The sequence below is a fragment of the Ictidomys tridecemlineatus genome, chromosome X (genome assembly GCF_052094955.1).
Source record: "Ictidomys tridecemlineatus isolate mIctTri1 chromosome X, mIctTri1.hap1, whole genome shotgun sequence".
NCBI classification, from domain to species: Eukaryota; Metazoa; Chordata; class Mammalia; order Rodentia; family Sciuridae; genus Ictidomys; species Ictidomys tridecemlineatus.
Genome location: NC_135493.1, coordinates 74533046 through 74560389, shown reverse-complemented (window position 1 = coordinate 74560389; position 27344 = coordinate 74533046). Strand labels below are relative to the sequence as shown.

Genomic DNA, 27344 nt, shown 5'->3' with positions numbered 1-27344 from the left:
TTAACATTTTGGGCTTAACATAATTAATGTTCTTTCTAAATCCTATTTGAACATGAACAGAGGTTCTGATATTGATCTAGCACCTATGTGGTAGGTAGAAAGCATAAGGGCTTGAATCCTACAGCATACAGTCTGTTGTCGCCAAGTACAAGGCTGAATCCTCGTGTAAGTACTGCATCCTTTTAGTTACTGTTAAAAGGATAGTTACTTACCTTTTATTTTTTACCTAATAACCCCTAATTTTAGCATGAAGCATTCTGGCTATATACATGATCTAAATATGTGACTAGTGAAGTCGATAAAGTACTATAGAAATATGCTTCTATGTAATATTTATGTGAAGGATCTGAATGGAATTCAAAATAAAGAGCCAGGCATGATGGTGGGTACCTGTAATCCCAGACACTCAGGAAGCTGAGGCAGAAAAATCACTGGAGCCCAGGAGTTTGAGACCAACCTTAGAAACTAGTGAGACTCACCAATCTCAAAAACTAAATACTAAACATAGGGGCTGGATATGTAGCACAGTGGTACAATGCATGTCTAGCATGTGAGAAGCCCTGGATTTGATCCCCAGTACTGGAAGAAAGAAAAAAACCTGCAGATTTTCAGGGCAAAATGGTTTGCACCTCCACTCCAGCCAAACATATTCTAGGCTATATCCAGAATGTTGTCTTTACTGAAAACTGCTTCACCTCTGAAAGATTCAATTCCAATATGCTTTCTTATCACAGCCTTGCATCTGGTCTAGTTATGAAGGTATCAATTTCTATCTCCACAATCTGACTCCATCTTTTCATTCTTAATGCTACTTACCTTCGTTCAGGACCTTAGTATTTTTAACTTGGACTGCCGTCAATAGTTTCTTTATTGGTCTCCATATCTCATCCACTTCCAATTCATTCTTTGGATAGCTTCCAGAATTATCTTAATAAACACTTGGTATGTCCCCCTCTCCTAATGACTTAATGTGATATAATAAGCCTTTCGTGATTTGGCCCTTGTCTACCTTTAAAATCATACCTCAACTACAAAACCTAGCTAGCTCCCACTCTGCACTCTAGCTAAACTTAACTATTTGCACTCCCATCTACTTTTCCATCTATGTCGTCTCTCTCTGGAACTTCTACCCCTATCCTTCTCCACTTGACATGGTAGTTGCTCAATAATGAGCGATCATAATCATCATCCTTCAGTATTCAGCTCAGTAGTTACTTCCTCTAGGAAAAGTTTCCTGACTCCAATACCAGGAGAAAACATATAAAGGATAAAATAAAAAGCAGTCCTAACCCTTTATCTCAGAAATAACCACTATTATTACTTTAGTGTGTTTCCCCCAACCTTTTTTCCTATGTATATACATCTTAAAAAAAAAAAAAAAAAAACAGTATGACTGAAACAAACAGCCTTATGTTCTGCTTTTCTTATTTAACATTGTGAGCATTTTTTGGTTATTTCAAAAAAGAGCTTTTAATTAAATAGATGACACTATAATCATTCCTTTATATTAACCATTTAGGTTTTGAAGGATCATTTATAGGCCACTAAAGTTTGTATTAATTTATTTTCCACCGAGTACATGATTGCTTAGCATCATCTTAATTTTTATATCCATATATGTTTACCAGACTATAAAGTCTGTTGGCTTAACCATTTTTAAGTCTCTCAGCTACCAAACAGCTTTCCAAATGTCTCATCATTTTATACTGCCACACCAATAATGTGAGAGCATCAGCCTTACCAACATAGAGTCCTTTCATTAAATATTGAGCTTGTTCAGTAGGTGAATAAACATTTATGGTCCACTAAAGCATTTGTATTATTTTCCACCAAGAGCACATGAATGCTTAGCATGATCTTTATTTCTTTACCTTTTACCCATGTATGTTTACCTGACTATAAAGTCTGTTGGCTTAATTATTTTTAAGTCCCTCAACTACCAGATAGCTTTCCAAATGTCTCACAATTCTATACTTCCAAAACCAATATGTGAGAGCACCAGCCTTACCAGCATTGAATACTTTCATTAAATATTGAATTTATCCAATAGGTGAAAAGAAAAATGGTATCTCTTAATTTCAATTTACATTTTTTATTATTTGTGCAATGGAATGTTTATTCATATTGACTAGCTATTATTTTTGTCTTCTGTGACTCATGCATCTGCCCTCTGCTGCTTCTACTATTAGCACCTTCTGTTTTTTTTTCTTATTGCTTTATCCCTTCTGTCTTAAGTCAGGCATCACCAAGTCAACCAGACTTTCTGTAATTTTTGCTCATCACTTGCTTTATTCAGTCTTTTTGTTAAGACATTTGTAAACCCACCAACACTTCCATCACCAGGTTTTTAGATAATTAGCTTTAGGTGTTTTCCAGAAATAATAACAGAGAAGTAACTGACCTGACAAGAGGCATTTTCACTCTCTAATTTCCAATAAGAAGAGTACAAGGGAGAAAGCAGATTCTTTCAATCCAACCCAAAAGGAATAAAAATGGAAGGCTACTACTTCATCTACTACTTCCTTTAATGAAACATACATGATATAGTCAAGTATAATTCCCTGAACTTGTCCTGTTCTTTTATTCTTCCATGGTATTGAATATTCCAGAATATGCCATTTCCTTGATCTCCTCCCTTTTCTCCCTCCAATTCTCTGTCTCTTCTATTTGTTAAACTTAGAGGCACCATAAATAAAACTGTTATTATAGGGGAAAATCAAATTATCATGTGGATTCTTAGTTGAGACCTCAGAATGTTAAAAAAAAAAAAGTCTCTCAAAGCCCTTATCTCCCTCTTCTATTTTTCTTAAAAAAAAAAAAAAAATTGTGGGATTATTGTTTCCTTGCTTTGTTGTTTTCCCATTTAGGATAAAGTAAAATTATTGAGTATGATGCACAATGCCTTCTGATTCAACTCCTACCTCTCTCTCTAAACACATAACTCATTAGTCAGTTACCAAAATGTACTTTTTTTTTTTTTTTTTTGTGGTACTAGGGTCTGAACCTAGGGGTGCTCTAAAACCAGGTAATATCCCCAGCCCTTTTTTCTTTTTTAGGCGGGGTCTTGCTAAATTGCCATGGCTGGCCTCAAACTTGTGATCGATCCTTCTGCCTCAGCCTCCCAAATTGCTGAAGATTACAGACATGCACAACAATACCCAACTAACATGGACATTTAATTGCATCCACAACTTGTTTCTTAAAGCTATTATGCAATTTCCGGTCTCTTGTGTCTTTACATACTGCTCTTCTCATTACCTAGAACATTTTCTCCTTCACATGCTTTGCCTAGCAAACTGTATTGATCCCAGCTCATGAAAAACTCTCCCAGAAAGCTTCCTCTACATCTTACTCTCATTTAGTCTGTCCTGTGATACGCTGTACATGCTTCTAACATAAGTATTAATAAATTATTTTTTCTTTTCTGTTTCCCCAACTAAGCTATAACCAATTTTGGGGAAGGAACTATATCTAATTTGATTTTGTACTTGGAATATCTATTATGCCAGCATATATAAGGTACTCAATTCAATGTTTGCTTAAGAAGTGAGTTACTCAGAAATGAACTTCATAAACTTGTTTATGAAGCCCTCCTTAACCCTTAGGTTAAGATACTCCTTACCTTACTGTCCTCTAGTGCACTTTATACATCCTTCTGTTATGTCCCTTATCAAGCTGCATTTTAACTCTACCAACTGAATTGTGAATTATTTGAGAACAGTGAACATCTTTACTATCAGGAGATTAAGTAACAAGCACAGAGCCTAGCATGTATTATTCAACTAGTTCATGTACTGAATACAACTCCATGCATCAAGGAAGCTTACCATGTTCTAAAGTCACACATTCCCCTAAGCTCCATCTAAGGGCCTCGGGCATAGGTAAGTTTTCATATCTTATGGAAACGCAGTGATGACTCAAAGCCCAAAGTAATATCCATTTGATTTTTATTCGCACCTCATTTTTCTGTGCTTTACAGAATTTCAAAAGTAAGCATCGACTACTTTTTCATCATTAAAAGTTTAATGGCAAGCTTTACAGAACACTCACTAACATGTGTGCCTGTTTAAAAAAAAAAGCAGACTAAATCACTTGACTGATTCAGCTGACTACCACTTCTCAAGGCTGCTGCATACACTTTAATAAAGCTAACTAATGTTAGATGGATGGAGGATGGACAGATCGATGGAAAGAGAGAAAAAAAGAGAAATACCCACCATTGTACTTAACACTGTTGGCCAGAATAAGGTTTACATCATCTAGAAAGCTCTCCCGACTCTGGTACTTGTGCTTGGAGATATTCTATGACATAAAAAAATCAGAAACTTAGATACAAATATAAAAAGATATCAATTACAAAAAAAAGCATTTCAGACCAAGTCACTCACCTTACGTATAGTCTCTAAATCCATTGGATTGACAATCACTTTGTAATAATCTGGAACAAACTTCTTATTAACTGGGTGATGAAATGGCCAGGACTAGTAAAAAAGAAGGCAAGCACAGGAAATTAAATGGTTTTTCTTTTTTGTTTTTAATTTTTTACAGTACTGGGGATTGAACCCACGGCAATCTACCACTAAGATACATCCTAGACTTTTTTAAAAATATTTTTTATATTTTATTTTTTAGTTATGGTTGGACACAATACCTTTTATTTATTTTATGTGGTGCTGAGAATTGAACCCAGGGCCTCACATGTGCTAGGCAGGTACTCTACCACTGAGCCACAACCCCAGCCCATCCTAGACCCTTTTCAAAATTTATTTTGAGATAGAATCTCACTAAACTGAACAGGCTGGCCTCTTATTTGCAATCCCCCTGGCCTCAATTTCTCAAGTCATATTACAGAGATTTCAAGTGTGTGCCACCATGCTTAGCTGGAAATCATTCTTTTTTTTTTTTTAACTCATTTCTTTTTAAAAAATATATATTTTAATTGTCGACCATCCTTATCTATATGTGGTGCTGAGAATCGAACCCAATGCCTCACACATGCCAGGCAAGTACTCTACCTCTGAGCCACAACCCCAGCACTGGAAACCATTCTTTACACCAGATATTCTCATCTTTTGTTGGGTCACAAATATTCCTAATGCAATCTATAGACATTTTCCCCAGAAAAACTCATGTTCATATAAACCTTTGTGTATTATTTAAGGAGTTCAGGGGTCCCTTTAATAAGAGTTCCTATGCCCTGATCATTAACAGTTAAAATTCCTTATTCTTAAGGTTCAATTCCTAGTACTACACACATGAAACAATAATTTTCTAAGTCTCATCCAGAAATTTTATAGCACTACACACTTAGAACATATGCCTACAATGCATAAGAAAACTCGGTTCAGAATTTCTGGGAAGGCTCATTACAACAAAGTGGTTCATAGAATCAATAAAATAGATTTGATGATAGCCCTGCCAAAAAGCTGAAAATGGCAGACCCCACCTCCCACACCCAAAAGACAACAAACATGGTTATTATCACAGTGTTCATATAAAATCACCTCTAAATCAACAGCCATCTATTAGCTGGCATCCTTTCTCTATAGCACTATTCAGGAGCACACAAATACTGAATATAAAACAAGAGGATCTCTTTTTGTTTTGGTGGGGGGGGTAAATAGGGCTTGAATTCAGGGGCACTAAACAACCGAGTCATACCTACAGCCCTTTTTAGTTTTTATTTTGAGACAGGGTCTTGCTTAGTTGTTTAGGCCCTTACTAAGTTGCTGAGGCTGGCCTCAAACTTTTGATCTTCCTGCCTCAGCCTCCCAAATTGCTGGGATTATAGGTATATGCACTGCTCCTGGCTTTGGCATCTTTGATTTTAATGATGGAGTACTCACACAGTAAAAATATCGACATTTAAAATTATGTACGAGTTTCTATAACCTGACATACACAATTGTTAAGAATATAATATACACATACATATGCTATACTTTCTTTCCTTTCCCCTCACAATATTTAGCAGAAACCACTTACGTCTGGAACTGCCATCATTTTTTGGGTGACAATGTTGTCTAGAATGAAGGAAAATGCCACTTGATCATCATCATCAAGCAAGGGATTGATAGCTTTCTCTAAACGAGCCAATTTATCTTCTTTCTGAAATAAAACAAAACCAAGATAAAAGTTTCCCAGATATAAATATAAAGATGAGGAGTATCTTTTTAAAAGTTTCCCAGATGTTTCCCTGTGGTGCAATCCCCATATAAAAATTAAGGATTGGGCTGGGGATGTGGCTCAAGCGGTAGCGTGCTCGCTTGGCATGTGTGCGGCCTGGGTTCGATCCTCGGCACCACATACAAATAAAGATGTTGTGTCCACTTAAAACCAAAAAATAAATAATAAAATTCTCTCTCTCTCTCTTTGTTTCAAAAAAAATTAAGGATAACTTAAGGTTCAGCAAGCTTTTTTATGACCTTTGCCCCAAACAAGTTGAACTCTGAACTATCATTTGGTTCTAGGTGAAAAGTATAGAGAGATACTCCAGAAAACAAGGGTCAAAAAGGATGTTTCAACAACTTCCTTAGATATTCTACATTCTAGAACACTAAAAGTATACATCCTTGCACATCAACAGCTTGGCTCCCACAACAAAAACACCTTTAGTAAGTAAGGCTTTATTCATCATACTGGTTTTTTTTTTTTTAATGTAGAACAATATATTACCAAACATACTGAACATTGATTAGTCACTATTGATTAATAATTTTATAAAAGAGAACTTAACCCAATAAATTCATTTCAGACTCTGTATATTAAAAAACTCTGTGTTCCCACTGTTCCACATCCACCTCAACATAGTTTTGATTTTTTAATTTTAGCCTTTCTAATGGGTACTAGTAGTACTTAACTTGTGGCTTAAATATACATCTCCCCAATGATCAATCAAGTTAAAAATTTTCTCATGTTTATTGACCATTTAATTATCCATACTTTGGTGAACTGTTTATTTCAATAGTAACATGAACATCACACTTGTGCTTCTGTGAGCTTGTAAAGTGCCACAATTTTATTTGGTAAGACGGTATATAGATAAATTATATTTGAAAAATTAAAATTCTTCCCTGCCAAAACATTAATCAGTCTCTTAGTGACAGGGAACTCCCAGGGAAGTCAATTTCCTTCCCTCTTTCTAAGGAGTTAAATAATGTTCTAGATCTTAATCTTAACTTTACTATTTAATAGTCATGATGCCCAAAACAAGTCATTTTTTTCCGTATGGATTGAGCTTTCCCATCTACAAAAAGGACTGGCCTATAAAATTTCTAAGGCTCCCATGTACTAAGCCTCTGCCACTCTTTCTCCTATTAAATTTGTATACCTTTCTCCTGACAAATCCCCTACTTCCTAAATTCCATAACTCCCCACCTTTATGTCCCATTGCCTGTTTTACCTCTTTGAGTTTTTCATCACAGAGATCCAGCATGGATTGAGAAATCTGGGTCAATGAGTGCTTTGGACCTACAGAGAGAATAGTAAGAGATAATCATTAAATGCCAGAGGCAAGAGTTTCCTATGCCTTTTAACATATTTAGTTAAGAACCTAATACCCTAGGGCTTGCTTCAGCAGCACATATACTAAAAATTCAAACAATGCAGAGATGCTTAGCATGGTCCCTGTGCAAAGATGACACATAAATCCATGAAGCATTTCATATTAAAGACAATAATGACTGGGTGCAGTGGTGCTTGCCTATAATCCTAGTGGCTCATGAGGCTGAAGCTGAGGCAGAAGAGTCGCAAGTTCAAATTCACTCTCAGCAAATCAGTGAGACCTTCAGCAACTGAGACCCTGTCTCTAAATAAAATACAAAAAGGGTTGGGGATGTGGCTCCGTGATTGAGTGGCCCTGGATTCAATCCCTGGTACCATTACATAAATAAATAAAAATAATTAAAAATAATATTCTAGTGAGTCAGGTGATTGAGGCAGGTGGATCTTTTTTATTTTTTCCTTAAGATTTTGATTTTTTAGTTGCAGATGAACATAATACCTTTATTTTGTTTACTTTTATGTGGTGCCGAGGATCCAACTAAGTGCCCCACAAATGCTACGCAAGTGCTTTACCACTAAGCCCAAGGCAGGTAGATCTTAGGTTCAAGGCCAGTCTCAGCAACTTAGTGAGACCCCATTGCAAAATAGAAAAGACTAGAGATGTAGCTCAGTGGTAAAGTATCCAAGCTCAAACCTCAGTTCCAAAACAATAAATTAATTAGTTAAAAAGGGCTGAGGGTATGGCTCAATGGTAGAGCACTTGCCTACCATGTACAAGGCCCGGAGTTCAATTCCCAGCACTGAAAAAAAAGAAAAGAAAACAAGACAATTGGGAAAATAATGAGCTATAGATGTAGATCAGTGGTAAAGTATTCCTGGGCTCAATCCCCAGTAATCCCCCCACACACACACACAAAGGCAGAGAAGAGTATATGAATCATGGTAATTAAGAGTACAGGGGCTGGGGATGTGGCTCAAGCGGTAGCGCGCTCGCCTGGCATGTGTGCGGCCCGGGTTCCATCCTCAGCACCACATACAAAGAAAGATGTTGTGTTCGCCGAAAACTAAAAAATAAATATTAAAAAATTCTCTCTCTCTTAAAAAAAAAAAAAAAAAAAAAAGAGTACAGGCTGTGGAATTAGATATACCTAGGTTAACACTGCTACACTGAAAATAAAATATCTGTACTTTGCCACATTGTAGCTGCATGATCACCTTGGTCAAGTCATTTAAATGGTACTGGCCTGTACGTTTATCTGAAAAATAAATAGTAAAACAGAACCCATTTCAAAGTTTCCTTACAACAAAGTAAAGAAAAAATTCAAGTAAAGCACTTGGTGGTATATCTACTATTATCAGCATTCAGTATGAGGAAGAAAATAGAGTGAACTAGAGGGGGATATAAGGCTGGGAGATTTTTTGTGTGTGCACACAGTATCAGGGACTGAATCCAGGAATGTTCTACTACTGAGCTACATCCTAAAGCCCTTTAAATTTTTTATTTGGAGACAGGATTTCACTAATTTGCTGAGGCCAACCCCAAACTTGTGATCCTGCATCAACCTCCCCAATTGCTGGAATTAGAAGCATACATTACTGCAGCCAGCTGAGAAATTACCAATTTTTTTTCTTGTGGTGCTGGGGTCTTGTGCATGAGAGGCAAGCACTCTACCAACTGAGCTATATCCCTAGCCCAAGAAATTATCAATTTTTTTAAACAAACATCTTCACTTCAGTGACCCGTAGGCACCTCAAGTTCTGTATCCTCAGTCAACTTTTACCTTTCCATTCCTCTTAAAAACTGATTTTGTGGGGCTGGGGTTGTGGCTCAGTGGCAGAGCACTCACCTAGGATGTGCAAGACTCTGGGTTCGGTCCTTAACACCACATAAAAATACATAGATAAAAATAAAGGTATTGTGTCCAACTACAACTAAAAAAAAAAAAAAAGATTTTTCTTTTAAGTAATTATCCTTGCAATCTGAATGACAATTGGACCTAACAAATTTATTCTTCCCTTGTATATGCCTGCATGGCCCTGAGAATATAAATAAGAAACATACTTTCTGCAGGAAGTCACAAAGTGCTGATATATATAGATAATTATGATATACTAAGGCTAGGAAAGTTGATTTAATTGTGCTGGGGCACAGAAAACAGAAAAATTAGTCTTTAAAGTAATCTGGTAAGTTATTTTAAATATAAATGGAAATTCACCACTCAAGGGAAGAAAAGGCACGTCAAAGAGAAGTCCATAAAGGTATGAAGAAACAGCATGGAATTTTTTTTAAAGTATTTTTTTTTAATTATACATGGACACAATATCTTTATTTGTTTAGTTTTATGTGGTGCTGAGGATCGAACCCAGTGCCTCACATGTGTGAGGCAAGCATTCTGCCCTGAGCCACAACCCCAGCCCAAGGAATTTTTAATGAAATATAATGTTAAGTGTTATAGGAGTCTACATAGTAAATATAGAAGCTGATCATTAGCCATGAGAGTAGATAAATAGGTTGGGCTGGCTTGTAAAAGGTTTTAAAATCTAGATTCTACTATTGTTCCATGCATATAGATGAGAAAGGCTATGAGAGGTTAAATAACATCTACAGTAATCCAATTAGTAAGCAGCAGGGTCATTATTTATATTCTATCTATACTCTGAATCTCTACCCTACACATCAGTACTCAAGGAGTCAACTGAAAACCAGAAAATATTAATCCTTTATATGCAGAAGCTGTATCGTTCATGTCTTTTGAGTCTTTGAAACAAATTTCTTCTTCCTTGCCTTTTCAACTTCTTCGTAAAGTGGACACATAATAGTCCCTATAACATATCTGTAGGCCAAGGCAAAGATTCACACACAGCAAATATGGTCACAAATGTATACTTCACACAAATTCCATCCCCACTAAATGCTGCACTCTACTATTTACCTAGGACTATTTCATCTTCCCACCACTCCCCATACAACTGTTTCATTTCAACATAGACTCCAAATTCTCAAGAGAATATATTAAGATTAAATAATGGGAAAGGGAAGAGAGGGGGGATAGGAATAGGAAAGACAGTAAAATAAATTTGACATAACATTCCTGTTCATGTGAATACAACATCAGGGAAAATCTACGTTGTGTACAACCACAAGAATGGGATCCTAATTAGAATAAATTATACTTCATTTATGTATAATGTGTCAAAATACACTCTACTGTTATGTATATCTAAAAAGAATTTAAAAATGGACAATAAAAATATTAAACAGTGGAAATAAAAAGTGATATTTTTTTATTAAGTGACAGAAACTATGCATTGCCTGATTTTCATACCCACAAATGCACTAATCATTGTAGTTCTTTCAATTGTTCCAGTCAAGTCTGAATTTAGGGCCAATAAGGGATAACAATGATCTTAATGGTGACCTTGGCAGTCAAGAAACATGTGATTCTTACCATTGTAGGTTGCACTATTTTTTACAATTAGCTCCAAATGTTCTCTAAACTCTTCCCGAGATGGATAGAGGCGTTTGCGCACATTTTCACGGAGTGTTTGTAGGTCCATTGGTCGAGTGATGATTTTGTAGTAGTCCTTTACAACCTTTGCATTAACTGGTGTGTGGAAAGGGTATGTCTGTGAAAACAACAGCCAACATCATTCTTGAGCAAAAAACACTTGCCAGAACCAATACCTGAAGACTCTCACATCTTATCTATCTTCCTGGCCATCAATTCTTAAAGGACTCTTTCTAAATAAAGTAGGTCTATTTAATGTACTATTAAAAAATATATAAAAACAACACCATAAAAAATTAGGAGTTCCAGGAACCTAAGTCTATATGCTACTGCCCTCTATCTGAAATCAGAGATAAAACAAAGGGCCTTGTCATTCCTACTTTAAATGTCCAATGTAATGAACTCACATTTGGAAGATCTCTCATGTCATTGATGATAGACTCCAAGATGGATGACAGTGTCACCATAGGGTCTGTCCGGCGCCTGTGGATGGATTTATGAGGTCTCTAAGGAGAAACAATAAGTCAGAATGCTTTATCAAAAACAAACAAACAAAAAAATACAAAACCACATTTCCTCAGTAGATATAGTTTAGAAATCTTGTAATGAACAGCATGAAAAATCCTCAGGGAAAGACCAGAGGGAGAACCTAAATCTAAAGCTGTCAAAGACAGGTCACAGACTAGGAAATCAATGAGAACCCATCTGATAAAAGCAGGCAATGCAGATACTCACATTCAAATAGTCACAGTGAACAGTGGTTCCAACACGTCGTTTCTTCTTGGGAGGAAGTTGCTGTTTAGGGAACTTGAGAACCAGAGATTTTCTGCGAACCTCATCTGCACTGCAATCAATAAAACTTTTATAGCATGCAGACCCTATTTCTAGTTCCCAGGAAAAAAAAAGCAACTACAACAAAAAAGTCCAAAGTACCTGAGCATGAGCTTGGGAAGGAAAAAGCCAAACTAAAGGCCGGACATCCACCTTCTAAGGCTCAGATCAAAGCAAGGCCTCACAGTATCTCCAAATTAGTAAAGAAGTAAACAAGTCACAACCTTACCCCAGCTTCCTATTTGGAAGATGCGGGAACTAGGCTAAGGGAATTTTAAGAATCCTCTAATTCTAATGTTCTGTTCTAGAATTAAGGGCTAGAAAAGTTGACTCATTCAGAACAGAAAAGACAAAGAAATTTTAAAAAGAACTTAAAAATTAAGAAAAAACTAGTTTGGGTTTCCCTCAATCATTAAAATCCATCCACCTTCTTCCCTTTTATTGTAAGGGATCGAGATACCACATTTTCCTTTCCTAATGTGTTTTAAAACATAATGACCTACTATAGATACTGACAAATAATTAAAGATGGAAGAAAAAAAACCTAAAACTGAATACAGATAAATATAGCAAACTGATTTTAAAATTTATACACAAAAATAAATTAAAATATATTAATACTGGTTATCAGAAAAAAGATACAAATAAGAAACAGAGGAGGGGATTGGAGCTGTAGATCAGTGGTAGAGTGCTTGCTATCATGAGTGAGGTACTGGGTTCAATCCTCAACACCACATAAAATAAATGATATTGTGTCATTTTAAGACTAAAAAAATGTGATTACAAAAACAGAAAAGGATGAGGAAGACTCAATCTATAGGTACAATTTGAATTGAAAGTATCATAAGTTGTGATTTAAAATACATGTACATTTCCCAGTTCTGTTCACTAAAAATGCCTAGAAGCATTCTCAGAGATAATAAGCACATCTAACATCCAGATCTTGTTTTCTAAATGCCATTTCCCAATAACAGAACCTGTGCTCCTTGGAGTAATGGTCATTTCTAGGTGTGGGATAAGGAAAATTCAAGGAGAGCCTGTAATACACCTTATGCCAAAAAGCAAAAGAAGTTCTCAAAAAAAATTACAGAGTCATTTCAAAGAGATGACAGTATCTGGCTTAAAGGAGTGAAAGTTAGGCTATTATCTAAGCATTGAAATTAATGATGTTGATTAAAATACACTGAATTTACAAATTAAGAAATTCAGAATCCATAGTAATAATTTTAAAAGGAGAGGAGAAAACTTTTTCTTTTTTAGTACCAGGGATTGAAATCGGGGGCTAGGGCCCTCAACTACTGAGCCACATTCCCAGCCTTATTCTGTGATTAGAAACAAGGTCTCACTGAGTTACTTAGCACCTTGCCATTGCTGAGGCTGGCTTTGAACTAGTGATCCTCCTGCCTCAGCCTCTAGAGCTGCTGGAATTACTGGAGTGCACCACCATACTCAGCTAAACATTTTTTTTTTTTTTTTTTAAGTACCAGGGATTGAACCCATGGGCGCTTAACCACTGTGGCATGTTACCACCTAGTTTTTTTATTTTTTATTTTGAGACAGGGTCTCACTAAATTGATGAGGCTGACTCTGAACTTGCCATCATCCAGCTTCAGCCTCCCAAGCCACTGGGATGACAGGCATGCTCCACTGCACCCAGCAAGAAAGAACTATAGAAAAATTCCATTTATATAGAGGGATGTCAAAATTAGAAAAATCACCCATTTGCAACCTCCAATGAAATAACTGAGCCAGGCTGTGATAATCAATGGGTGCTAAAACCAGTAAGATTCGAGAACAGATTCCACATGTTAATTCCAAAGGGAAAAATTTATTTACCTTTGTTACTATATCTGGGAATCACTACGTTAACAAGATGACGAAACTAGTGGGAAAAATCTAACATTACATGTTTTCTGATACAGTGAAGTATATAGTATCACTTATGTATGAATTAAATGGCAGGCCAAAAAATATTTAATCTGAATCTAACCAATGAGAGAACAATCACAAAAAACCAGAAATGAAATATTTTATAGGATAATTGTTCTAGACTCTTCTAAAACTTCAATATCACACACACACACACACACAAAAAAAAAAACATAAAAGGTAGGAAACACAGTTGTAGATTAAAAAGAGACCCAAAATTTATCCAATGTTTGAAGTGGAATTGGATCCAGAATGAGGGGAGGTCAATAGAGAACATTGAGACAACTAGGAAAATTTGAATATGATCCAAATAGTACATATTACTGAATTAATATTAACTTCATGAGGTATGAGAATATTACCATGTCATTATATCCGTATTCTTAGATGTGTGTGGAAGAATTTAGGAATAAAAGTCATGATTCCTGTGACTTACTACCAAAAGGTTCAGAAAAAAACATTTTAGGTATACAAGAATAAAACAAATGAAGCAAAATGTGAACAACTGGTGAGTTATGATGAATAGTAATATTAAATTTTTTCAACTTGTTTTTTTTTTATAACTTGAGACTGAACCCATGGTTACTTTACCACTAAGCCATATCCCCTAGCCCTTTTTACTTTTTAGACAGATCTCACTAATTTGCTAAGGCAGGCCTTGAACTTGCCATCCTCCTGTTTCAGTCTTCTAAGTAAGATGGAATTATAAGCATGTGCTACATACAGCTAAATCTTTGAACTTTTCTATATGTTTTGAAGTTTCAAACTAAAAAGTTGGAGAAGACAATTTCAGAACGACATTTTATTATTTATTAGACTCTCTGAGGGCCAAAGACAAACATTAGCATAGTTTATATGTCTTCCCAACCTTTTTAGATCATGTATTATCAAAATACCATTCAGATTAGGGATCTTGCAAACGTAATGAGTCCCTGAAAATATAACAGGGTTCTCTTGCATCTATTACAATGCTCCAGGCACCATACTATATGCTTTATAGTCACTCTCATTTTTATTTTTATTTTCCTGGTTCTAGGGATTGAACCCACAGAGGCTCTTTCACTGAGCTATGTATCCCCAGCGCTTTCAAATATTTTTTTTAAATTATTAGGCAGGGTCTCATTAAGTTGTCTTAGCCTCCCAAAGTTGCTGGGATTATAGGCTGGCACCACCATGCCTGGCTCATCTTCTTAACTACCCCAGTAAGGGTGATTTTATTTTGCAAAATGAATCTAAGATTCAGAAAAGTTAGGAAGTAGTTGAGCATGCAGTGATACATGCTTGTGAACCTATCAACTAGGGGGGCTGTAACAGGTGGATAGCAAGTTTGAGGCCAGCTTCAGCAACTCAGGGAGACCCTCAGCAACTTTGTGAAATACTATCTCAAAAAAAAAAAAAAAAAAAAACACTCCTGGGTTCAATCACCAGTACCAAAGAAAAAAGGAAGAAAGAAAAAGAATGCACAAGGGCAAGAAGTGAAGCATAATATAATGCAATAATTTTCACTACTGGCAATAATTTCTGAGAAAAATCCATCAAAGTTCCTATACCCTTAATACCACTTTAGAGAACACCAATGCATCCACCCCCACCACCAATTTTCAGATCTTTCCTGTAGCACTCCCTGCTAGGTATCACTTACCTTTCAATTAATTGTTTCCCCAAGACAATCTTGGTCCCTTCCACCTTGATAAGTTCCTCATTATCATTATGAATGACTGTCTTTTCCAACTCCTCTTCCTGTTCCTCAGTCATGGCAACAGGATTAGAAGGTGGAGCATTTGTTTGATAATAAAGGGGACAGAATTTATTTGTCCTCATGTGCCCAATGGCACCACATGCTCCACATTTCAGCTGCAAAAAAAATATGTCAACATGTTAGAGATAAGTACAGTACATCAGAAGCAAGCAGGTAAGAAACATAATAATGCAGGGAAGCAACAAAAACAGCTTGAGAACTTTTGCTTGAATAGAACTGTTATGCACCTATCAATAGAAGCCACTGGACAAAAGTACATGACACATGAAAGATAAAATGAAATCCAGAAGCCAAACGTTTCTTTAAAAACAAAAAAAATCAGGGCAGATGTCAATGTTTATAGCAGCTCAATTCATGAAATCTAAGCTATGGAAACTACCTAGGTGCTCTTCCACAGATAAATGAGGAATAAATAAAGAAAATATGGTCTATATACATGATGGAATATTACTCAGCCATAAAATAGAATGACTTTTTGACTTTTGCCGGTACATGAATGGATCTAGAGACTATCATGCTAAGTGAAATAAGCCAATCCTAAAAAAAAAAAAAAAGAAAAAAAAATCAAATGCCACATATTCTCTCTGATATGCAGATGCTAATACACAATAAAGGGAGGAGGGAAGAAGTTCACTGGATTAGACAAAAGGGAATGAAGGGAGGGGGAAGGGAACAGGAAAGAACATAATTAATTGGACATAATTTTCCTTTGTTCATATATGAATACACCATCAGTGAAAATCCATATCATGTACAACTGCAAGATTGGGTTCCTAATTAGAATAAGTTATACATTATATATGTATAATATGTCAAAATATACTCCACTGTCATGTATATCTACTAAAAAGAACAAATAATAAAAATGTAAAAAAATAAATCAAGGCAGGAGCCAGGTGCTATGACACAACACTATAATCCCAGTGTTGTTGGGAGGCTGCAACAGAAGCAGCACGGGTTCAAAGCCAGCTTCATCAATTTAGTGAGGCCTTCAGCAACTTACTGAGATGCTAGCTCAAAATAAAAAAATTAAAAAGGGCTGGTCACGTAGTCCAGTGGGTCAATTTCTGGTACCCTCCCCCAATAAAAAACTGTGACAATATTCAGTGTGTGAGGGAAAGACTATGGAAGCTCAAGCACAGTGCACCAGCTGGGTAGACACCTGGGCCCAGGTCAAAACAAGAAAAGTCCCAACAGTATCAAGAATCCATCTCAGTTTTGCAATTGAGGGTGGCTCTAGGACCCTAGACATCATTTTCATCTGTAAAATGGGACCAGCACTGTATCACACTTATCTAATATCATATGTAAAAAAGGAATATTAAATATTTAATGACTTCAGTAGTTAATAATAGAACTTTACAGTTGTTGAATATTTTAGTTTATAAAGTGTATCCCATAATTTACATCATTTAAAACAACACTGTGAGGAGCTAGGGTTGTGGCTCAGTGGTAGTGCACTCGTCTGACATCTGTGAGGCACTGGGTTCAATCCTCAGTACCACATAAAAATAAATAAATAAAATAAAGGTATTGTGTTCATCTACAACTTAAAAAAACTGTGAGACGGTTTCCATTTTTATAAAAGAGAAAATTGGTTTAGAGAGGTTAAGGTCACAGAGCTAGCAGAACCAGAACGTGAATCCAGATCTTCTGTTTCCAAGTATATAGTTCTACCCACTGCACCATAGTTACCTCATCTTATGGGGCACATTATAGTCACACTGCTCAATAATACCTGGCATCCTACCTAGGATATACAAAACAACATGTATAATGTTTTATGTTTTTTGCTTTTTAAAATATGCACAATTTTTTTTGGTGGGGGTGTTACTAGAGATTTAATCCAGAGGTACTTCACCACTGAGCTACAGGCCCAGCCCTTTTTTTGAGACAGGGTCTCACTAGGTTGCTGAGGGCCTTGCTAAGTTGCTGACGCTGGCCTTGAATTTGTAATCCTCCTGTCTCAGCCTCCCAAGTTGCTGGGATTATAGGAGAATGTCACCATGCCCAGCTCAATATACAAAATTTTTAAAAGAGAATAGGGCTAGGGATATAGCTCAGTGTTAGAATGCATGCACAAGGCCCTAGGTGCAAAGGAAAAAAAAATGTGTGCATTCTTGGTATATATACACACATATATACATACATTTAGATATGTGTGCATTCATGTTCATGTAAAAAATCCACCAAATCTATCTCAACTCCTAAAAATATTTCAAATGGGTACAAATGATCCCCAAATACAGCAATGGCATCAGATTTGGTCTAGTGTCACACTCTTTCTGATAATACCCAAAGAGCCATTCAATTCAAACTAGTTTTCTACAATATTATTCTCATTCCTAGTAAGGGAGGATGACAAAATTAAAGGAAAAAGGGATGCTGCTTTCTTCCTTTGCTTCATTAATATTGCTCATTCCACATTATACTTACTTTTAGGTCAGGACGCTCCTTCATTTTTTTGGGCTTCTTCTCAGGAGGCCCCTTAAGCTTCTCCTTTTCCTGGTTCCGCTTAAGCCTTCTCAATTGCTCTTGAATCCTCCGTCTTTCTTTTCGCATCTCTTCTCGATGCTGTTCATCAAAAAGGGCAAATTTTCGACTAAATGATGGGGGTGGGGAGAAATTACAGAATCGTAAGCAAACCCAAACCAAGAACATTGTCCTGATAGCTAATATCCTAGAACAAAAATAATCCATCTGGACTGAAATAAAAGGAGATACTTGCCATTCCCTTTTCCCTTGCTAGCCAGTCCTCCATCTGCAGATTGGCACCTTACTAAGATTTTTGTAAACCAAACAAAATGCAAAGAACCTTGGTGGAACATGACATGCCTTTATTTTGCAGCAGAAATAGAATTTTCTCAGTGATTTGGCACTGTTCAAACTCAAAAGTCTAAAGGAAACATGGTTCTCAATTCAGCTGGCTTTCAGGGACAACTATGCCAAAACCTGTCACTAAAATTCAAGTATCTACCTTATCTTCACCATTATTCTCCCTATCACACTCAAAAGTGGAAAATCAAACTCACATGAATTCCTCATCTTTTGTGGTCCTTATGCGCACATAGGCATCAATGACAGCTGGTTTTCGGACTGTCTCACAGCGAACATACTCTTTCCCCTCTTCATCTCGAAATGTACGATAAATCTTGAGACAGCGGCCAGTGGCAGAAGAGTTAAGGCTAGTCACAGAAGCAGTGTCATCATCTCTGTGATTGTTTCCTGATGCTGCTGAGCCTGCTGCTGTAAGGTAGAAAAAGATTTCCAAACATTCCCCCTACCACCCAAATGGCCATTTTCTTGGGGCTGGAGACATGGTACCTCAACATGCCATAAAACTATGCTTCTATAGAAAGCAACGATATCACCACCAGCCCAAGAATGCACTGATTTATCCTTTCCTGGCTTTATTTTACCATTGCCAATTTCAGTTTTTACATGTATAAAAGGTTCTGAAAAAGAGACGGAGAAGTAACTACATTCTAATTCATCTGAATAGCAGGGCAATAGAAAAGTCCAAGCAGGCAGTAGTTGATGAAAATACCCAAGGAAGCACTCAGGAGGAAAATGACACCAAAGAAATAAGCCCAGAGTCTTAAGGCCTAGTGTATTAAACTTCTCAAATTTTAATAAAGGCCTGAGACTCCACCAACTTTCTAACAAATTTCCATTTGATATAGATACTGTGGTTCAGGACCACATTAGCAAAGACTTAGAGGACCACATTGGTGGAAGGGCTATAGCACATCTTTACAAAGCCAGAACAATGAAGTTATACAAAATTTTCACAGGGTGGGGGAAACAAAGGGAAGACTAGTGTGAATGAAAATAGTCATTCAAATCTTCATTTTTAGCTTTTTTCATTTAAATACTACATCCAAATTTTTGTTTTGTTTTTGGTACGGGGGATTGTACCCAAGGCTTCATGTATGCTGGGCAAGTACCCAAGTTTTCAACTACTTGCTTGATTTCTATATTCGGAAGTGGCATGGGAACCTCAAATTCCACACATTACACATTCTCTTCCAAAATGCCTGCTTTTTTTCTCTGACCTCACGCTCTGCAATTGGTTGGTTATTTTTAACTCTTTTTAGCATCTGAGATTCCTCTGAGAATCCTCTGAAAGTTATGAAGCTTCTCAGAAAATGCACATTTGCAAAGAATTTTACATATAATTTCAGAGGGTTCAAGGACAGCCCCCAAATCCAGCCATAGGTTTTATATTAGTAACTCTTTCCTTCTAGGATAAATGCCCAGAAATCTCACTTTAAATACAACACTGATAGCCCTGGCTTAGCCAGGTACTTGATACAGACAGAGGCAGTAGTGGATTGGCCGCATCTCTTCAATTTGTCCCCCAACGACAAACCTAGAAACCAGTTTGAAGAAATCTTTCTACCTCATCTACAGCCTTTTATACACTCATCCCTACTTCTTATGCCTCCAGCTTTGCCTCAGTTATAGTCTGCAGTTATTTATACTCCTTTTTTGATCCTTGTCTTTCTTGTCTGTCTGTGAAGCCACTACCCTCACCCAGTAGCATCCGCTGTAGTTCCTTCCGCTCCTGCTCCTCCCGCTCACGTGACAGTTGAGAGCTGGTTTTCTTGTTCTGTAACATGTTCTCAATATTCTTTCCCATTTCTTCAAAGTCACTGTCTTCAGCTGAGCTACTGTCTGTGTCAGTTGATAAGACTTCAGTTGATGACAAAACTCTAAAAAGAAAAAAAACAAATATTAATTTAAGACCTGGGAAATACTAAAGTACAGAAAAACCTAAAGAGACGGGGCTGTAGGCAAGAATAGAAAATTGGGGATTCAAATGTCAAAAAACATATTCAAAAGTCACTAAACCATGAGCCCCTTAATACAACTTTTCAATTTTCGTACACTTAGAAAACAAGGAGAAAGAAAGCAAGACTAAGCTGAGAAATAAAGAAAGACTTGGATATTTTATTTTTTCAATGCTGGGGACTGAAGCCTGGAGCATTCTTATCCCTGAACTACGTTCCTAGCACCTCTGCTTATTTTTAAATTTTGAGAGAGGGAGGTGCAGTGGTGCATGCCTATAATCCCAGTGACTCAGGAGGCTGAGGCAGGAGTACCACAAGTTCAAACCCAGCCTCAGCAACTTAGAAAAGACCCTAGCTAACTTAGTGAGACCCTGTTTCAAAATAAAAATGGCTGGGAATGTAGTTTGCCTGCCAAAAAAAAAAATTAATTTTAAGATAGGGTCTCACTAAGTTGCTCAGAGTGGCCTCAGACTTGCATCCTCCTGTCTTAGCCTCCCAAGTGGCTGGGATTACAAATATGCTCCACCATACCCAGTACTTGGGTCACTTTTAATAGCACACTACCAATTCTCTCACAATTGAGCCTTCAGAGAAAACCCTGTGACACTATATGATTACCACAGCCAAGTAGGCCTTCAGAGCTGCTCAAATCTAGCACCTCCTCACATTCAAAACCTTTGACAAGTTGAGGAGAGCAAGTACTTGAGCAATTTTCATTATAAAAGAACATCTGGGGTTGGGGTTGTGGCTCAGAGGTAGAGCACTCGCCTACCATGTGTGAGGCACTGGGTTCGATCCTCAGCACCACATAAAAATAAAGATATTGTGTCCACCTATAACTAAAAAGTAAATATTTCAAAAAGAAGAATATCTGGGGCCTGGGGATATAATTCAGTAGTAAAACACTTGCCTACATGGGAAAGGCCCTTGGTTTAATCCCTCGCACCTTAAAACAAAACAAAACCCTTCCCCTCCTTCCAGCTGGAGTTTTCTGCAGCACTGAAACATACTTATTTTGTAGGTCAAAGATGCGCTGACATTCCTCTTTGTAACGTTCTTGATGCTCAGCCACAGAAAACCTTGATCCACGTGCAAATTTACTCATGGGCCCCTCTCCAGAGCGGGCCTGTTCTGTTGACATTGTACGTACCACGTCGATCACTTCCCAGCGGGATAACTTCTTAATCTACAAGACAAATGCACAAACACACACAATTTACAGATTTCAAAAGAAAAAACCAAAGCACATGATTACAGAGACAGACCCAAAACAAAATCATCCCAAAGCAGATTAAACATAAAGCTTTTGAAAGCTAACTCCTGAAAAAGTATACAAGATTTACTATAACCTATACTACAAAGTTCCTCAGATAGTTCTTTGTATCTGTCTCCTAGACTTTCTCTATATAAAAAGTCTCTAAGTTTCCCTCTTCTACACTCACCTCTTCTTCAGGCACACCAAATTTACGTAGAAGTTGCTTTGCATTTTTCAGAGAAAGGCGACGAAGGTCTGCATCTGTTCCTGTCACTGTCTTCTTCACTGGCTGAGGCTCCTTATCATCCTACCTCAAACAAAAACAAGTGAGAATCCTAAGATGAACTCTTTATAGTAGGTATGTAAGTCATTCTGCCAACTGAACCACTCTTCAAGCCCTCTACTCCATAATCCTCATTTCTTCCTCCTCTGATTTTCTCCTTCTATAAATCCGGACAATCTCACCTTCTGTTGTGTTGGTTTGTTTGGAATCTTCACATAAGAGAATCCTTCACCACAACCTGTGGGATCAGCCACCCCTGTCACCTCTAGGAGACATTTGCCCTTCATGGCAGCAATGAATGCTCTTGTGGTATTCCAAGGAGCAGTGCGAACCTAAGGGACAGAAAAAGAATCTCAGAGCTGTGGGAAACATTTATTGTATGTGTAGCCCTTATCAAGAAAGAGAATAATTATAATAAGCAATTTCATGCTTTCTTAAATTGTCTATGAAGATCAACAGTCAAATATCGCTGCCTAGTACTCAGCTCTCTTCTTTCTTATGGTACTTAAATCATGATATTAAATAGAGGTCAAAAATCTCAACCATGGTAAAGAATACAAGAAACAGGCTTCACTGCACACCTTGTGATAACATTTCACTGTCCAATTGCTCAAATGGCTTTTTTAAGGATGTCCTAAATTGTAATAATAAATAACATTATTATGTACAACTATAATGCACCAATAAAAAATGTGAAAAAAAATGTCCTATATTATGCTGGGCATGGTGGTACATGCCTATAATCACAGTTCCTCAGGCAACTGAGGCAGGAGGACAGCAAGTTCAAGGCCAGCCTCTGCAATTTTTGAGATGCTATCTCAAAATAAAAAGGGCAAGGGATGTAGGTCAGCAGAAATGCACCACTGGCCTCAATCCCTAGTACTGCCAAAAAAAAAAAAAAGAATGACCTATATTATAAAAACAAGTTAAACATTGGCTTTCAAAGCAGTGGCTACAACCATAGCATCACTAAACTAAAGTGTGTTCTATCCCTGCTACCGGTTTGATCAAAAGCATCTACCAGCCCAGCACAGTGGTGCATGCCTATAATCCCAGTGACTTGGGAGGCTAAGGCAGGAGGATCACTAGTCCAAAGCCAGTCTCAGCAATGGCGAGGTGCTAAGCAACGCAGTGAGACTCTGTCTCTAAATAAAATACGAAATAGGGCTGGGGATGTGGCTCAGTAGTTGAGTGCCCGTGAGTTCAATCCCTGTAACCAAAAAAAAAAAAAAAAGCATCTACTAATCCCATAAAATAGAGAAGACAAGCGGTAAATGTGGTTACCCACAAAGACCAGACAAGAGTGTATACAATTAGTTAGAAAATGGCCAATTCTCTATTTATAAAGATTCAACCTTAAAGGCTAATAATAATCTTTAACTTCTGAAATTCTTAAGACATTCTCATTTTTCATTCCAATCTTAAAGATGTATTATAGTGCTTTTGTTTCTTAATACATAAAAACCGTACTCATATATGGGGTACCATGTGACATTTAGATATATGTATATATTATGCAATATTTAAATATCATTAAGCATGTCTATTTCCTCAAATACCTACCATTTTTTTATGGTGGAAAACATCCAAAATCTTTCCTTCTAGTTTCATGACCTCATTTCCTGCTTCTTTTTACAGTCATTCACTCATTTAACAAATATGTATGTACTACACTTTTTCATGGACCTCATGTTAGTGAGGAAAAAGCAAAGAGCCAATCCAGTTCAATACAATGTGATCAGTGCCATAAGATAGTAAAAGGTGCAATGCATACATAAAGAAGACAAGGAGGATAACGCAATATGAGTCCAGAGAGAGAATGAATTCAAAATTCAGGGAAAGCTTCAAAGAAAACAAATTGTAGATAAAGGTCAAATAGTGGAGAAATGGCAAAAAATTACTCTGGGTAAACAGAATAACATCTGAAAAACTCTGAAAGGCAAGACAAAGAAATTTAAGTAACCGAATTAACTTCAGTTTGTTTGGAGCTTAAAGTACAAGGCAGTGTCAGGAAATTAAAGGAGGTCAGTATTATGTGCAAGATCCAAACCATTTAGTTTTATGAATTATGCTAACAATTTATTTCTTTAGAAAATGAGGTGCCTTGCCTATTGCCGTGGCCCATGCTAGCCTCAGCAACTTGGCAAGGAAGTTTAAACTTAGTGAGACTCTGTCTCAAAATTAATCTGGGGATGTAGCTCATTGTTAAACTGCCCCAGGGTTCAGTTCCCAGTATAAGAAAAAAAAAAAAAAAAAAAAGATGCCTGAGAAAGTTTCTGAGCAGGAAAGTGATATGATCAAATTCCTGTTGTAAAAGATCATTCGACTCTTTAACAAATGATACTAGAGTAAATAAATTGACATTCATATCCAAAAAATGAACCCTAATTCTTACCTTGTGCCCAATACAAAATGAACTTAAAATGGATCTATGTGTAAGATCTAAAGCAGTGAAACTTTAGTAGAAAACATAAAATTCTTGCAAACTTGTATTAGAAAAAATTTCTTAGGTATAACACAAGTGATAAAAGAGAATACTGACAAGATGAACTTCTGCTCTTCCTAAGATACTATGAAAACAAGACAAGCCACAGACTGGGAGAGAATCTCTGTTAATCATATACCTGATAAAGAACAAATGTCTTGAATAAAAAACACTCAAATCAATAAGAAAAAAATTAAAAATGAAGACAAAAGAAATGACAGACACTTCACCAAAGATTATATCTAGGTGGTAATAAGCACATAAAAAGATGCTTGATACTCTCTTAGCCATTATGAAATTTTTTTTTTTTTAAATTTGACTTGGGGCCTTGCTATGTTGTCCAGGCTGGCCTTAAACTCCTGCCTCAGCCTCCCATGTAACTGGGACTACAGGCACATATCACCACTCCTGCTTAAGAAAATGGAATATAAAACCACAATGAGGGCTGGGATTGTGGCTCAGTGGTAGAGGGCTTGTCTGTCATGTGTGAGGCACTGGGTTTGATTCTCAGCACCACATATAAATAAATAAATTCTATTGACAACTAAAAAAATAATTTAAGAAAAACACAATGAAAGACCACTTCACACCTACAAGGTAAGCAATAATTTAAAAAAGAGAAATAACAAGTGTTGATGAGGACAGAGAATAACTGGAAACCTTCTATACTCCTGGTTAGGAATGTTAAATTGTATAGTCCCCATAGAGAAACAATACAATAATTTCTCAAAAGGTTACATATGATATTATTATTAGGTCTCAGCAATTCCATTTTTAGGTATCTGTCCAAGAGAAAAAATAAATTTAAAATAGCTTTATTCATAATAGCAAAAACTGCTGGGCATGACTGTTCACACTTGTAATGCCAGCAACTTAGGAGGCTGAAGCAGGACGATTCCAAGTTCTAGGACAGACCAGGAAACTTAGCAAGATCCTCAGAAACTTAGCAAAATACTGTCTCAAAAACTAAAAGTGATGAGAATGTAGCTCAGGGGCAAAGAACCCCTGGGTTCAAGTCTCAGTACCAAAAAAGAAAGAAAAAATACACCAAAAAACTGGAAATTATTAAAATATTCCTGCAAAAGTAAGTCAACAAACTGGTAGTTCATACCATGGAATACTTTATGCAATAAAAGAAATAAACTATTGATACACACAATAAACTTTACCAAATGGTGCTAGGAAAATTGGATATCCATGTGCTAAGGAATGAGGTCAGTTAGACCCTTACCTTATAACATATATATAACAATTAAATCAAAACAGCTCAAAGTGCCTGGGGTTGTGGCTCAGCAGTTGAGTGCTTGCCTAGCATGAGTGAGGCACTGGGTTTGATTCGTAGCACCATATAAAAATAAATGAAATAAAGATACTGTGTCGGGGATGTGGCTCAAGTGGTAGCGTGCTCGCCTGGCATGCGTGCAGCCTGGGTTCAATCCTCAGCCCCACATACAAACAAAGATGTTGTGTCCGCCAATAACTAAAAAATAAATATTAAAAATTCTCTCTCTCCTCTCTCTCCTCTTTAAAAAAAAAAATAAAAAAATAAAGATACTGTGTCCATTTACAACTAAAAAAATCAAAACAAAACAAAGAAACAGAAAAACAGATCAAAGATCTAAATGTAAGAGTTGGGCTGGGATTGTGGCTTAGCAGTAGAGCTAGCAATGTGTGAGGCCCTGGGTTCGATCCTCAGCACCACATATAAATAAATAAAATAAAATAAAATAAAGTGTCCACCTACGACTAAAAAATATGTATTTAAAAAAATAAATGTAAGAATTAAAACTAACACTCTAGGAAGAAAATATAGGAGAAAAGCTTCATGAGATTGGATATGATGACTTCTTGGATACGACACGAAAAGCACAAACAACAAAAGTAAAAACAGAAAACTGGAGTACTTTAGAATGTGTATCAAAGGACACAATCAGTTAAGTCAAAAGGCAACCTACTTGAAATGGGAGACACTATTTGCAAATCATTTATCTAATAAGGGGTTAATATCCAGAATATCTAAATAATTCCTACAACTGAATAACAAAATATACCAAACAACCTAATTAGAAAATGGGGAAAAGACCTCTTAATAGACATTTCTCCAAAGAAGATATACATATGGCCAAAAGACACATAAAAAGAAGCTCAATATCAGTTATTAAGAAAGTACAAATCAAAGTTACAATGAGATATTATTTTACATCCACTAGCATGGCTATTATATTTGGGAAGCTGAGGCAGGAGAATCACAAGTTTGAGACCAGCCTCCGCAACTTGATGAAATACTGTCTCAAAAAAAAAAAAAAAAAAAAAAACGTGCTGGGGATGTAGCTTAGTTGTAAAGCACCCCTAGATTAAATCCCCAGTGCTGGGGAAAAAAGACTAATAATACTAGCAAAGATATTAAAAATATCAGAAACTTTGCACACTTCTGGTGGGAACATGATATGGTGCAGCAGCTATGGGAAACAGTATGGACAAGCTTTAAACACAAGTACTAATATCATAATTAGTATATTATCCATCAATCTTATTTCCAAAAGAACTGGAAGCAGAAATATTTGTATACATGTTCACAGCAGCACTATTCACAATAGCCAAATATAGAAGCAACCAGAATGCCCAGCAATGGATGAATAAATGTACAAAATGTGGCATTACATATATAATGGAATATTATTAAGCCTTACAAAAGAAGGAAATTCTGAGATGTGGTGAAACTCGGTGAGTTTGCCTAGCAAAGTAAGGCTCTAGATTTCATCTCCAGCACCACAAAAACAAACAAACAAAACCTTTGCAGTATCTACAGAAGTCAAAATCACAGAAATAAAAATTAGAATGGCGGCTGTCAGTGGTGGAAGGTAAGGAAAAATGGAGTTGTTTAATGAGTATAGAATTTCAGTTTTGCAAGATATAAACAATTCTGGAAATTGATTATAAAACAATGTGAATGTACAACGAACTGTTTGCTTAAAGGTTAAGATGCTAAATTTAATA

General features: G+C 36.6%; 1 protein-coding gene and 1 non-coding gene across 10 annotated transcripts in view; one reads left to right on the top strand and one right to left on the bottom strand.

Moving 5' to 3' along the window:
• Taf1 (TATA-box binding protein associated factor 1) overlaps window positions 1-27344 on the bottom strand; it is an 82296-nt gene that overhangs the window by 35057 nt on the left and 19895 nt on the right. For 8 of the 9 annotated variants that reach the window (XM_078034688.1, XM_078034690.1, XM_078034691.1 and 5 more), the window contains 14 exons: window positions 22045-22194; window positions 21767-21886; window positions 21335-21510; window positions 20068-20246; window positions 18564-18777; window positions 17968-18133; window positions 15415-15626; window positions 11748-11856; window positions 11420-11518; window positions 10953-11130; window positions 7403-7470; window positions 5986-6108; window positions 4389-4481; window positions 4218-4302 (listed from right to left, as the gene is read on the bottom strand). In XM_078034688.1, coding sequence (XP_077890814.1) covers window positions 4218-4302; window positions 4389-4481; window positions 5986-6108; window positions 7403-7470; window positions 10953-11130; window positions 11420-11518; window positions 11748-11856; window positions 15415-15626; window positions 17968-18133; window positions 18564-18777; window positions 20068-20246; window positions 21335-21510; window positions 21767-21886; window positions 22045-22194 — 1972 coding nt within the window. The remainder of the gene's footprint in view (window positions 1-4217; window positions 4303-4388; window positions 4482-5985; window positions 6109-7402; window positions 7471-10952; window positions 11131-11419; window positions 11519-11747; window positions 11857-15414; window positions 15627-17967; window positions 18134-18563; window positions 18778-20067; window positions 20247-21334; window positions 21511-21766; window positions 21887-22044; window positions 22195-27344) is intronic. The other variant, XM_078034686.1, reaches the window with a different exon arrangement.
• On the top strand, window positions 7568-7671 carry LOC120890959 (U6 spliceosomal RNA). The gene has a single exon (XR_005735427.1). It is a non-coding gene; the product is annotated as a U6 spliceosomal RNA (small nuclear RNA).